Source organism: Chroicocephalus ridibundus, chromosome 4 (genome assembly GCF_963924245.1).
Source record: "Chroicocephalus ridibundus chromosome 4, bChrRid1.1, whole genome shotgun sequence".
In the NCBI taxonomy this organism is placed as follows: Eukaryota; Metazoa; Chordata; class Aves; order Charadriiformes; family Laridae; genus Chroicocephalus; species Chroicocephalus ridibundus.
In genome coordinates this window covers 59,103,529-59,118,266 of record NC_086287.1, presented here as the reverse complement: position 1 = coordinate 59,118,266, position 14,738 = coordinate 59,103,529, and the positions used below count along the sequence as shown (strand labels likewise).

Here is a 14,738-nt window from a genome sequence, read left to right as displayed (position 1 = left end):
GATACCTTTAGGCTCTGCATTTTGAAAGGGAGCAGCCAGCACCAGTCAGACCAGTAAGGAAGTGAAGCTGAGAGACCCAGGAGAGTCGTGCCCCAGGGTGGGATATGCACTCACCTACAGCACAGTCTCACGGAGGCTGGACACATCGCCAGGGCTGGTGCTGGTAATGGGTTCCATCAACAATTCCAGACACCACGAGTGATAAACCAGGTCCAGGGTCCATCCATGGGCTCCAGTCAGAACCAAAAAGAGACATGGCTGGAGCACAGGTCTAAAGGGCCCAGCCAGCAGATGGTCTGTACAGGTACAGTACAGGCCTGAGGTCCACCCAGGAGGCAGAGCTGGAGATGGAGACCAGCACTCTTACAGCATAGCTCAGATCAGAACCAACAGCCCTGGGCTGACCTGAAATGGGCCTGAGGGGAGGGGCTGGGTGAGGACCCCAGGTGAGGCTCCTCACGGCCATTCAAGACCTATAAGTGCCCTCAGCCTTTACCTGTTTGCCAGTGCTGCTTTTGATTCTTGATAATCTTGTCCTCTCCTTGAAATACGATGGAGAAAAAGCAGACGTGAAGAACTAAAAGCAGCTGACCTCTCTCAGGTGACACAAGTTATCTTTTCATTTCTCCTTGTGACACAGGTGTGAGGGATACTTCTCTCAGCAGAGTTCTTTGAGGAATATTTACAGAAAACCCAGAATCAGATCCTTTACATCTCTATCAAGTCTCTGTACAGAAAGCATGACCATTGAAAACCTTTTTAACATTTTGGTAGATAAATAGGACAATTTATGGAGGCAGCATCCCAAGCAACAGACACCTTTAACCTGAAATTAATATCACAAAGGCCTATTAGATTCTATAGAAGGAGTAAGCTCTCTTATAAGCATGTAAAAAAATAGCAAAACTGACTGGATATGTGAGACATCAGTGTGCATTTTCTCCTGTTGATTGCAATCTCTACAGTTTTTATCACAGACAGCAGAAGAATTAGGCAGGGACACTTGCTCTGGATTTCACTGTAGCATAACATTTAGAAATGACTAAATAAACCAGTATAGCCCTTAACTGCTGTTTATTAAAAAAGAAAAAAAAGAAAAAAAAAACATTACTGAGTAATTTACAGGTACCTCATTTGCCAAATAAACTATACACAAGACAAAGCTGTAATACAGTTCCAGTGGTAAATTACCTTTTATTTTACAAAAAAATAGCTGCCTTGAAAAGAAATCAAAATTAACATTCCCTGCTCTTGAATCCTTTGTGGTTTTAACTTTTATTTTGGGGAATGAAAAAATCCTTAGTAATACAGATACATTATATTTCTTTGTTATCACTCAGCACAAGCTACAGCAAATGTACCCACAAATATTGAGGCCAATCACAGGCAATAGATTCAATCTATTTTACATATTGCTATGAAAACTTGCAAGTTGCTGCTCGGCTTTCAAGGGCCTAGATGGCAGTGTAGTTCTTAGTGTAATTAGTCAATTTGATCTTCTCTGGGAAGATAATATTAACTGAGAGGTTTTCCCCATTGTTAGATTTCAGGAAAAAGTTCTTTTTCTTGCGTAGGAGATGACTATATTTGGCATTAGCAAGCCACATTTCACATTTTGAAAAAAATACAATCCCAGTTGTACCCAAGACAACAAGACATGTAAGCAAGCCCAGTACAACAAAACATATCACCTGGCTTCTACTGAGCAAGGGATCTGCATTTTGAATTGTTTCTTTCATCGTTATTTTCAGGATTTCTTGTTGATGATGCACCGATCTGTGATGAGCTTTTGGGGGTGGCTTGTAATTCTGCATATGCTTTGCCTCCATATTCGCTCCAGAGAGGCTTGAGTTTTTGCTGGGGTGTTTGCAGGTTGCACCAACAAATTCTGGTTTACAGATGCATTCGAATCCTCCTTGGGGATGTTCACTGCACGTCCCTCCATTCTCACATGGGCCACTTGCACAGAATATGACACGGCTGCTGCAGAGCTTTCCCGTATAGCCATGGGGACAAAAACAGCTGAAATCCACACCAATATCTGTACATGTTCCTCCATTTTCACAGGGGTTGGATTCGCAGTCGTCTCTATCTATTTCGCAGAAGTTGCCAGCAAAACCAGAAGGGCACAGACAGGAAGCATGTGGTGCAAAACCATTGTCATCAATGCATGTTCCTCCATTCTGGCAGGGAGAGCTAGAACAGGTAACAAACACAGAGACTTTAGTTCAAGTCGAATGACAGAAGCTACTGGGAAACACTTTATACAATAAAAGGAGCCGATTTTCTTTAGAAGAGCCAATTCCAACTGCAAATCCACTGAAGTCAATGAAGTTGAATCAAGAATGAGTTTGTGCAACAGCTTTGTCGATACAGATTATAATATCTTCTGCTGACCCTTCAGGCAGGATTAGTACACCAGTATATAAATTCAACTGGAAGAGCTGTGAAGGGATTTAAATTATTTCAAACATTTATTAAAATTAAGCTTCTCAGTGTTCTCATATGCTTGGAGCTATTCAGCTGAGCAACTACTCAGACAAGACTGAACAAAGACACTAGCAGCATGGCTTTCTTTTCCACCAGATTATTCATAAAATAATCTACGTATTGTATTGTCAAAGCGAAACACTCTGCCATAGCAGATAGATTTAAGGCTGATTGTTTTTATTTTGCCTCTCCCGTACTCCATGACATACAAAAAACATATTTTCCTGCAAACGGCTGGTCATCCAAAATTATTGATAAATGTAATTATAATAAAAAATATAAATGGGATTGTTTCAGCCTTGGAAAAGGCAGCTATGATGTGAGAACAGGACCATAGGAAACCAAGTAGTTCTGCAAACCCTTTATGAACTTAAAAATTAATAGCCTGGCACTATGTTTTAAGTGATGTAAATTCACTGAGACATCTTTTTTCACCTTTGCAATGTAACTGTGCCTTACTGAGTGTAAGGCCAAATGATAGGGCCACCCATTGCCAAAAAGGCACAAATGTGCCAATTTAGTGAAGCTATGCAACGTGGACTTGGTCCTTCAACTGGTCGTGTTGGCAGAAAAGAGGTCCTGGGTCATAGGTTTAAAAATAAATCTCAAAACCCACTTTCATGGCAGTTCATCATATACGAACAAAGCTTTTAAAACTTACCTACTAAAAATAAGTAACACTTGGTAAAGCTATCTGAACTTGTGCAAAGTATTTGAAACTGTCCAGCATGACATCCAGGTCTCTAAATTGGAGAGACATGGATTTGGTGGATGGACCACTCAGTGGATAAGGAATTGGCCGGATGGCCACACTCAAAGATTTGAGGTCAGTGGCTTGATGTCCAAGTGGAGAACAGTGATGAGTGGCATTCCTCAGAGACTGGTATTGGGACTGGTGCTGTTTAACATCTTTGTTGGTGACATGGCCAGTGGGATTAAGTGCACCCTCAGCAAGTTTACCAATGACACCAAGCTGTGTAGGGCAGTCAACACATTGGAGGGAAGGGATGCCTTCCAGAGGGACCTTTCACAGGCTTGAGAAGTGGGCCTGTACGAACCTCATGAAGTTCAACAAGGCCAAGCACAAGGTCCTGCACGTGGGTTGAGGCAATCCCAAGCACAAATAGAGGCTGGGTGGAGAATGGATTGAAAGCAGCCCTGAGGAGAAGGACTTGGGGGTGTTGGTTGATGAGAAGCTCAACATGAGCTGACAATGTGTGCTTGCAGCCCAGAAAGCCAACTGTACCCTGGGCTGCATCAAAAGAAGCGTGGCCAGCAGGTCGAGTGAGGTGATTCTGCCACGCTGCTCCACTCTGGTGAGATCCCACCTGGAGTACTGAGTTCAGCTTTGGGGCCCTCAACATAAGAAGGACATGGGCCTCTTGTAGGGAGTCCAGAGGAGGGCCATGAAGGTGATCAGAGGGATGGAGCACCTCTCCTCTGAAGACACCCTGAGAGAGTTGGGGTTGTTCAGCCTGGAGAAGAGAAGGCTCTGGGGAGACCTCATAGCCCCTTCCAGTACCTAAAGGGGAACTACATGAAAGACAGAGAGGGGCTCTTTAACAGGGAATGATAGGGTAGTGATAGGGTGAGGCTATCAGTTTTAAAATAAAAGAGGGTAGATTTAGATTAGATATTAGGAAGAAATTCTTTACTCTGAGGGTAGTGAGGCACTGGAACAGGTTTCCCAGAGAAGTTGTGGATGCCCCACCCCTGGAAGTGTTCAAGGAGAGGTTGGATGGGGCTTTGAGCAACCTGATCTAGAGGAAAGTGTCACTACCCAGGGCAGGGGGGTTGGAATTAGATGATCTTTAAGGTCCCTTCCAACTCAAACCATTCTATGTTTAAATAAATGAGGTATTATTATTAATCTCCTTGAATAGATTCAGCTACTTTGCATTTCTGACACTGAATTCATGTTCAGCAAGGTTTGGTGCATGGGGACTAGCCATGGAAACACAGACATACCACTTCTTTGCTTTCCAAATACTCTGCTTTCATTTTAGAAAGTACCACTCACTGCTCTGCTTCAGTGCAAAACTTCAAAACATCACACAGATGTCACTAATGCAGATACATCTGCCTGATTTTGTAAACAGACTAGAACAATCACTTTGATTTGTGAATTGTCTTGGTTCCATTTGTGAATATTAACTAAGAAGCCAGCGGCAGTGCTTAGTAATATCCACATTGCTAAGATTACCACTGAGGTGGAGAGGAACTGAGAGGAAGTGAGATGTGAATGAGATGACAGCGTATGACGAGGTCTCTTTCCAGGATGTGTAGTGCACTTTCTGGTGGACCGTGAAGCATTAGCCGACAGGGAGTGCTTATGCTGAGAACAGTTGTCCTTTTGAATTAAAAGCAGTTTTGCAGCTACTCATTTTCCTGAAAAAGACACAGCTTCCTAGAGAAAAAGAATTGCTGTTTCAAGAATGTTGTTACATTATGAAAAATTGTTCATGATTTCCAGGCTAGCTCCAGAGCATTCAGTTCGAACGCAAAGTACTATCGCAAAAAATACAGTTTCAGCAATTTAAAACCATGAGGATTTTAATATAGTACTTGGAATTATTCTGTGTTATTTCATTGATACTGTACATCACCTCTTCTTTGGAATAGTTAATATATGTCCACGTTGAACTACTGAAATATTTGCTCTACAGATGAAAAGTGGAGAAAGCGAGCTATTCACATTCCGTACGTTAGGCAAGTAACTTGGATGTCATTCAAGGCACTTGCGAGGAACTTAAATTTCCTCATTTTCAATGAAGATAAACAGGCAAATCAGAGCAGTTATCTTAGATGGTGAAAGTAAACCCAGACAGAACTGTGTGACTATCCCCCAACTAAAAGCAATGGCAAAAAAATTGCACTGACTTAGAGTTTTAAGAATGGCAATTCTTGCCAGAGACAGTGAGAGGTGTTAGTGTTCCTTCAACAAGAGTGTACAAGTCTTCAGGAAGATTTAGTTGTAGATCTGAATATCCATAATTAACTATTGCTGAGCAAAAAGAGAACCAGAAGGTACTAATATGGAGCTGGAGAGAAAGAAAAAGCTTTCAAGTTTTTCAGTCTGTGCCCACTGCCTCTTGCCCTTTCACTGGGCACCTCTAATAAGAGTCTGGCTCCATCTTCTTTGCCTCTCCACATCAAGTTTTTGTACAAATAGATGAGTTTTTCCAGAGCGTGCTCTTATCTAGGCTAAATAATCCATCTCTCTCAACCTCCCCTTACAGGAGAGACGTTCCTTAATCATCTTCATGGCGCTTTGAGGGACTCACTCCAGTATGTTCACGTCCTCCTTGTACTAACAAGCCCAGATCTGGGCCCAGCACTCCAGATGTGTCTCGCCAGGACTGAGCAGAGGGGAAGGATCACCTCCTTCAACCTGCTGGCAATCCTTTTCCTAATGTCCCACTTAGAGAACGGAGAGTGATGACCTCTCACATCCTGTTCTGGTGGAAGTGAGATTATGTCCTTCAGTAAACTATGGACATACCATTATGTGTCAGCTAAGAAAACATGACAGGCTGCTGGACTAGATGTTTTTCTGCAAACAGCTTGTGCGTTGGCTACTGTTCTTCTTATTATATATGGTTTGTATATACAACTATCTCTCACTACAGTTGAGAACACAGGATGGGAGGTTACTTCACTAAAATCATGGGAAGGCATAAATTCATCACAACAAAATGTGCAAATTATCACTCTTAGTACTCAAATTATGCACACAAACTCATGCTGGTAATCTGTAAATCTTTACGATGTGAACAGATCAGATGTGTAGAGTTTGATAAAAATATCAGCAACTAGTCAAAGCGTTATATATTTTAGCACAGAAATACTTCCACTTAGCAAAAAATTCTGAATAATAGTCAGTAGGAGTGTGAATTTTAAATTCATGTCAGAAAACAATATTTACCCATTAATAATGCAAGGTCCTTTTTTGAGATGGCAGTTTTTTCCTGTAAATCCCTGGGCACACAGACAAATATATCCTCCATCACCAGTCTCTATGCACGTTGAGTTATTGGTGCAGGGCTTTGCAGAACATGGGTGAATATCTGTTCAAAAAAAGCCCAAGGCTCAATTAATCAAATGAGAAAGAGTCAGTAAATAGTATTTAATACTTCAAATAAAATATAGCTTTAATGGTCCTTCATCCTGCATTTTATAAATTCTGATTTAATGCCCCCTCTGTTAAAATGGAGTTCAGATTGTTCAACTATTGCAAGCACTTTCAGCTTGTTTCTCTCTTCCTAGCTCCCACTTGTAAAATGCGTTTGAATTGTTCCAATCTATAAATAAGTAATATTATCAACAAAATATTAGAAGGGGAGAAAGAACTATGTAGTCTAGCCATCCTTTCACAACCTTGGTTTCTCCATGAGCAGAATTCTGATGAAGCAATCGGGAACTGGGAATTCTCCCTGCTCCCTGCCCGAGAGCCTATCATTATGTGCTTATGAACAAACATTTCATAATAACAGAGATCAGCAAGTTACAAAAATCTCTCAAAATTTCATCTTTTGGCTGGGCTGCATCCAGCCCTTACATAACTGTACCAGAAGAGAGAGCTGTATGACGTCTGGACCCAAAGTCACACATCTCATTTTCTTTACAATTTCCCTGCTGAGCCACTTCCCACTCAAATGATTACTGAATTTTTAAAATAATTAAAATAAATAAACAAACAAGTACATATTTTAGCCGACGAATGGAGCAGCTGCAGAGAAGTGCTGACTGCAAGTTATCTGAAGCCTCGCACACTCATGTGCACCCAGACACTTTCTAAGAAGATGAAAAGGGATTTAAGGGCATTTATATTTTACTTCCCACAACATAACATGAAAGTTAGATGTTATCCTGACCTACTGCACAATTCTAACCATAGTAAATCGTTTCAACAGCCTTAGCTTTCAAACACAATCTTCCCTGGATAAGAGGCTCTGTTTTCTAATGTATTAGCCTATTCTCATTGCGAGACAACCACTTTGAATGCACCTTGAGTGTAAGCAATGTTCACACGGACCAAAACAATCTTGAATGCTTTTTGGGGTGGTGTTGTTTGCCACCTATTTTCACAGGCTTTAAAGGCAACTAATACAGCATGAACTTAAATTAATATCTGCGTAAAACTAAGTTGCCATGCTGCAGTACATGAAGCAATCGCTGAGTGTTTTTATGAGGAAGGCACGCTCAGTGGTAGTCTGTGTTACAGCAGAATTTCTCGACCCTGTCTCATGCATGCCTAACACAGGCATTAGAGGCTCCACCTGTACTCTGGTGACAGCTTACCACCACGTGGCCTTGGCAAAGCAGTCAAGTGACCCGTGGCACACTACACTTTGAGCTCACACCACATGTTGGCTTTTTAGCCAAATTGTGGCTAGGATTCAAGCGGTAAGTCAGGGACACACTTACATGACTGTGCGGGCACAGCCAGAGATGAAAAGAGGGCAGAGATGACTGACCTGATTTAGCAAGGTGGATTGCTCTGCCTGAGCTGTCATTTTGTCTTGGAAATAAAGTGACTAAACTGGTTTTCTTTTCTTATGTTCGGTGTTTGATGTGGTGTCTGTTCCTGTACTGTGTAGTCCATGTCAGAGAGCCACAGAGGGAAACCCTGTGCTGTGCAGCCTGGTTCCATGTGTTCATATACCCGATTTCAAGGCTGTCTTTCCAGAGGATGAGAAGACGCCATGGCATTCAGTTAGGCAGGCTGGCGCACTCCATTGCAAAGAGGTTAACCAGCAGTGATAACGCTAATACAAACTCATAAATTTCTTTCTTTAAGTGCCATGTCTGTCCATGTAACTGCATAATGGCCATAAATGATACCACTGATCCTGGCCTATATGTTTACAGTGGATCAGGCCCAACCTATAATCTGCACGCCTATAAATTAGGTCAAAAAAATTATGTCATCCAGAAAAGGAACATCAAAGAAAGCATACTCGCCCTCATGAGCAACACTGACAAACTGGTAACAACGGATGAGGAGAAGGCTGATATATTCAACACCCCTTTTGCCTCAGTCTTCACTGGCAGCCTCTCTCCCCAAAGTTACTGAGTGGATGGATTGCAAGACAGGGACTGGGGGAGAAAAGTCCCTCCCACTGTAAGAGAAGATCATGTTCGTGACCACTTGAGGAACATGAACATATAGAAGTCTATGGGACCTGACAAGATGCATCCCAGAGTCCTGAGGGAAATGTCTGATGTAGATGCCAAGCCACTCTCTGTGATATTTGAAAAGTCACGGCAGTCAGGTGAAGTCCCTGGCGACTGAAAAAAGGGACATATTGCACCCATTTTTAAAAAGGATAGAAAGGAGGACCCTGGGAACTACCACCCTGTCAGCCTCACCTCTGTGTCTGGGAAGATCCTCCTTGAAGCTATGCTAAGGCACAGGGAGGACAGGGAGGTGATTTGAGACAGCCAGCATGACTTCACCAAGGACAAGTCCTGCCTGACCAACCTACTGGCCTTCCATGATGGACTACATCAGTGGACAAGAGAAGAGCTACGGATGTCATCTATCTGGACTTCTGTAAGGCCTTTGACACGGTCCCCCACAACATCCTTCTCTCTAAATTGGAGAGATACGGATTTGATGGATGGACCACTCAGTGGATGAGAAATTGGTTGGATGGTCGCATCCAGAGGGTAGTGGTCAATGGCTCAATGTCCAGATGGAGATCGGTGACAAGTGGTGTCCCTCAAGGGTCCATATGGGGACCAGTACTGTTCAATACCTTCATCGATGACATAGACAGTGGGATTGAGTGCACCCTCAGCAAATTGCAGATGACACCAAGCTGAGTGGTGCGGTTGACAGGCTTGAGGGAGGGGATCTATTCCAAGGGACCTGGAAAAACTCCAGAAGTGGGCCTATGTGAACCTCATGAGGTTCAACAAGGCCAAGTGCAGGGTCCTGCACCTGGGTCAGGGCAACACCCAGTATCAATACAGGCTGGGTGGAGAATGGATTGAGAGAAGCCCTGAGGAGAAGGACTTGAGGGTACTGGTGGATGGAAAGCTCAACATGAGCCAACAATGTGAGCTCACAGCCCAGAAGGCCAACCATATCCTGGGCTGCATCAAAAGAAGCGTGGCCATCAGGTTGAGGAAGGTGGTTGTGCCCCTCTACTCTGCTCTGGTGAGACCCTGCCTGGAGTACTGTGTCCAGCTCTGGGGCCCTCAGCACAGGAAAGACATGGACCTGTTGTAGGGAGTCCTGAGGTGGGCTCCTGAGGTGATCAGAGGGACGGAGCACCTCTCCATGATCCAAGCCAAGGAGACTAACTGTTCTAAAAAATAGAAAAAGAGATGTCACCACCAGTCCAAATGATCTTTTTTTCCCTCCCATGCTTAGCAAGAAAATAAGCTGCTGAGACTATATCTGCATTTTACAAATACTTTGGGTGTTTACAGTAGTGGTCAAATCATCTTCAGACCCTTCCACAGTTTTCCATTACCGATTTTGCCATCCTTGGGAGTTGGCATTTGCTCATAGTTGGTAACATTAAAACAGTGGCTATGCCAGAAATTCCCTGGCAAATATTACACTTTCTACAGCAGCAAAAAGGAAGAATTCCAAGAAAATGCCATAACTGCTGTACTCACAACCCCTCATCAATCTCCACAGAAACAACAGAAACGTAGCTTTCTAACATGCCTTATCTCAGTACACACCTGAAGCTAAAAACTGTCTCCAGTACCTAAAAAATGGCACTTAATATCATATGCATGTGAAAAATATAACAACTGTGGCCTCCTCTCATCAGACACAAACGTTTTGCATTAGAAGAGAGAGGCAGGGAGTCTGGTACTTTATGGTAAGAAATTGATGGGTTTGCATTTCCATATTTAAAAGACAGTTGTGTATATATGCCAGTGACCCCAAAAAGAGCAGAAGCCTCCAAAAGCCTACCTTTTCCCTAACCTAATCAAGTTTCATTTAGTGGTACCTGCTAATTAGTTATAGCAGTCTGTAAGGACTACTGCTGTACAGCCAGGAAACTGACACCAACTTTTTGGCAGAGGATGATGAGATCAGTGGCTGAGTAATTAACCCATTTGAGGTTTTGGTGCTTTATTGGGTCAGGATAACTATTTGTAGCAACATTCCAGTAGCAAGAATAGGAGGATCCTTCTCCTGATCCCTTGTGGCAAAACAATGCATTTAGAGTAGGTAAATCCACTGAGATGAAAGACTTTCAACATAACATGTCCCTGCAAATGAGAAGATGGCTATTTCTTTTTTGGCTGAATGTTCTTGGCAGCTCTTCATGGGGATCTAGATTTAAATTGGCAAAGAAGACTCTGTGATGACTTTGAGTCTTGAGAAAATAATAGTTTCTGAACTTAAGCAAGGGATACCTTTTTTGTATTATAGAACTCTCTTAATGAGTATGTATTAAAATAATATTTTTTTGATAAAGATATGGATACAGTTTCCAAAGCATTGTTTTGCCTCCTTAGTACCAGCTGCAAGAGGGAAAGGTTGCAAGGCTCAGAATTGTGAAGATATTTAAGCGCCTAGAAATTCAGCTAGGCACTTCATATGGCTTTTAAAAGTATGCCCAGCTCGAAAAATTTAACGTTATCTTACAGAAGTCTTTAGGTATGAAGATGGTATCTTTAAAAATCTGGTCCTCTGGAGTCACTGGCAAGCAATGGAACTGAGCCTCCTAAGGTGGCAGTGAGGGGTGATTCTGTCCAGTTTTAGAAATCTATGATTGTAGATCACAGACGGCAGAGGGACCCATTCCTCCTCACTGACTGTAATGAGAATCTAGGTGGCTGTCTCAGGTACAAACACGTCTCTGAGAGGTGTCAGAACAATACTACTGAGAGCTACCACAGCTCCTGCAAACGTACCAGGACTAGCTTTAATTTAAGAAGTCTGCCTATGCTTATGTGTGCTGCCAGCGAGTTTGGGCCGTAAAACCTGATGAGAAGCTACATGAGTACCTTGCACCAAGCTCCATGCCACCGCAAGGATGTGCACTACCTGAAATCTTCTGAGTCTTTTTGTCATCTTGAAAATTTTATCCAGTTCAAGCTGTGTTGTCATTAATTACTCTTTTGGGTATGCATGGGCAGAACACAGGCATGCTCTATAAATTATAAACTGTATAAGAACAAAAGCCTGAAAGACATGAAAAGAGAATGAAGCCCTGGGCACCCGTCCTCTTCTAGCTACTGCTAAATGGGCTGAACAGGCTCCTGCTCCTGGATGCTCATGTGGTTTCATCCCCCTCAGGTCTCTTTGGCTGAACATTTGCCTGTGTCGGCCAAAATAAACCAGTTCAGCAAAGGCCAATTCTTCAGCTTGCAAGAGGTGAGAGAGTCCACACAAGAGCCGTGCTTACCCCTCAGATCTGAGAGGGAAGTGGCAGCCTGTTCAGACAGACCTTCTTCTCACTTACACTAATGCTACTCCACTGAATCATCACTGGGTTAAGTAAAGGAAGAAATAAGCACAATGTTTTCCTTGTCAAGAGCTATTAAGTATTATGCTTACATCTTTCTGAACAGAAAGTAGCATATATATAATGCCTCAGGTAATTATTTCAAATTATTTCATATATACAAGACTACTTGCATTTTCATAGGAAAAGCTTATATGATAACAAGGGAGCAGTTATTTGTTGGCCTTGTCCACGATGATCAAAGTTTCAAATTGAATGATGAATTTACGCTTTGCTCGCACGTATGCCCAGTTACAAAAGATACTGCATGCTTCTACCAAAATTATGATAAAAGTTCCAGGTTTATGTGCTGCTGCCCAGAATCCCCTTATTCTCCCGCGCTGACATTCACTCTTTTAAAATTAGCTATCCAGAAGGACTTTTGCACGCCTCCAGCACCAGATGGGGCTGTTTCACCTCACTTGCTCGGGGATAGGAAAGGATGTGCAAACCTATGTCACAGAGGCTGCCAACCCAGCCCTCCTCACAGATGCACTGCCAGGGCTTGGCACAGCTGCCGTGCAAACACCCAGGGAAAGGAACACACTGATTACAAAGAGCACCCTGCCAACCAGGCTGACACCTGAAAGAGATAAAAGACAAGATAGAGGCACAGTTTATTTTTAATAAACATAACTACAAGGCTGTTCCCCCTTTTTGGGGCACAATAAATAAACTTTCGGATGCAACATCGGACTATGCAGCGCATTTGAACAAAAAGATACCCTCAGTGCTTCTGGGCTACTAGAAGAAGTTTATGTGAAAAAAAAAAAACGTTTCATGCAGTGAGAAAAAAATAAATAAATGCTAATCAATGTAAAGACTTTTCTTACTGGAAAAAGCAGACTAAAAAGGCACCTAGATGCCTGTGCTCTATGATTCCAGTTACTGTATCCTTATAAGAGTGTTGTTTCATTACACTTCCATATTTTCAGAGGGTAAATCATTTCAGCTTCTGTCTATTTTACAAGGACTATGAATTATTGAAGCTGTCCATTCCTGTGCTAATAGCCCTGTCTGACAAATCCTTTTACCTGCATTCACTGGGAAATTCACAAAATCCATTCTCTGGGTGGCAGCCAGTTTTACAGTTCACGCCTGGAAGAAGAGATTTATAATATCAAACCAGACAAATCAGCACTCAGGAAAAAAATCATATTGTGTCCCATGCACATTGCTGTGTTTTAAAAGAACCCAGACTGCATAATGTTCTGATTCTTTTCTCCAAACTCATGTTTTTGCAACATGAAATTTTAAATGAACTTAATCTGGGGCATGTTACGAAGTATTCCTATAGCATAAGTGAAATGACATAGAGAATGAATCGCAAAAGAATACAAAGTCACTTCAGCATATGCAGGTGTTTGTAATATCACTTCACACTACTTTCAAAGGGAAATTTCAGAGCACATCCACGTATGTCATTTCACAACATGCCACTCCAAACACATTGTTTCAGAACTACTTGCAACACAAAAGTACCTTTAGTCAGAAAAGAAATTCCATTTAAAACAACTTACAGTAAAAGTGTTGAATTCACTTCAACCCTACGTCGGATGAAAAAAAACCCACATCACCATTTTCATTAGATCATGCGTGAATAACGTAAGTTAAGGAAGTCTTAGTCACAATTTTTTGTTTGTTTCAAGTTTTGGACTCGATGATCTGAAAGGTCCCTTCTAATCTAGACAATTCTATGATTCTATGGATTTGCACCAGGCAATGCTCCTCCGAAATACCAGCATCAGCCACTGACGCCCTACGCCAACGGCAGGAGCGATGCCCTCGGTGGGATGCAAAGGAAAACCCTCCTGAAGACCACCAGCATCTCCTGCGGGAGCCAGCGCTGGGGAAGGCTCTGCCCCGGGGAGGGGGGGGGGCTGCAGGAGGGCTCCCGCCGCCGCTTTCCTCCCGGCCCCGCCGAACTCCCCAAAACTTTCCCAACTCGCCCCCCCGCTCCCCGTCTCCGCGCCGCTCCCCGCGGCAAACGGCGCGATGTCCGCTGCTCGCCACGCTCCCGCCGCCCTCCTCCAGGGCTCCCCGCCCGCCGGCCTTACCTGGGGCTGCGGGGAGGACGAGGGGCAGCAGGCAGCAGCAGGCGACGAGCCCGGCGGCGCGCAGACCCATGGCCGGGGCCGCTCCGCGCCGCCCCGCGGGGAGCTCGGCGGAGGCGGCGGCCGGGAAGGCGGCACCCCCAGCCCGAAGCGCCGCCGGGCTCCGGAGCAACGGGGCGGGAGAAGGGAAGGAGGGATGGGAGGAAAAGAAGGGATGGGGTGGGAGGGCTACCCACCCGCCTCCTCCCGGCCCCCGTGCCCCTCAGCCCCTGCCGCTCCGAGCCTGCTCCCCTGCGCGGGGGCGGAGAGAGGAGCCGAGCGCCCTGCGCACCCCGCGCAGCCCGGCTTGTGCCGTCGTGGGCAAGGGGAGGGCGCGGGAGAAGGGAGGTGTAGTGGGGGGGGTGTTGAGCACGCCTCTTATCTCCTTAAAACTTACTCCGGCTATCCACAAAGAGATAATTTGGGGTTTGTCTTCAGAAATCTGTAAGATTTCTCTCCTTTGTCATTCACATCAGAGATCCAACTTTTTCAGGAAAAACAAAACAAAACAAAATAAACCAACAAAAGCAAGGAAAGTAAAACATTTGACGTTTCTGAGGCTATAGAGTTAAAAAAAAAAGAAAACAAACCACCCAAACTACCTTTAGTAGTCTTTTATGCACTGAACAGATGAAGAAGAAACATTACTTCCACCAAAAGGCAATTTAAATAC

At 43.7% G+C, this 14,738-nt stretch overlaps 1 protein-coding gene across 1 annotated transcript; it reads right to left on the bottom strand.

Moving 5' to 3' along the window:
• Window positions 1-1,065: 1,065 nt before the first annotated feature.
• DLK1 (delta like non-canonical Notch ligand 1) lies at window positions 1,066-14,380 on the bottom strand. The gene is made up of 5 exons (XM_063333473.1): window positions 14,030-14,380; window positions 13,007-13,070; window positions 12,425-12,555; window positions 6,416-6,557; window positions 1,066-2,196 (listed from the first exon to the last, which is right to left on the bottom strand). Exons 1-5 carry the CDS (start codon window positions 14,097-14,099, stop codon window positions 1,455-1,457), a joined length of 1,149 nt encoding a protein of 382 aa, XP_063189543.1. The 5' UTR covers window positions 14,100-14,380; the 3' UTR covers window positions 1,066-1,454.
• Between the last annotated feature and the right edge of the window lie 358 nt (window positions 14,381-14,738).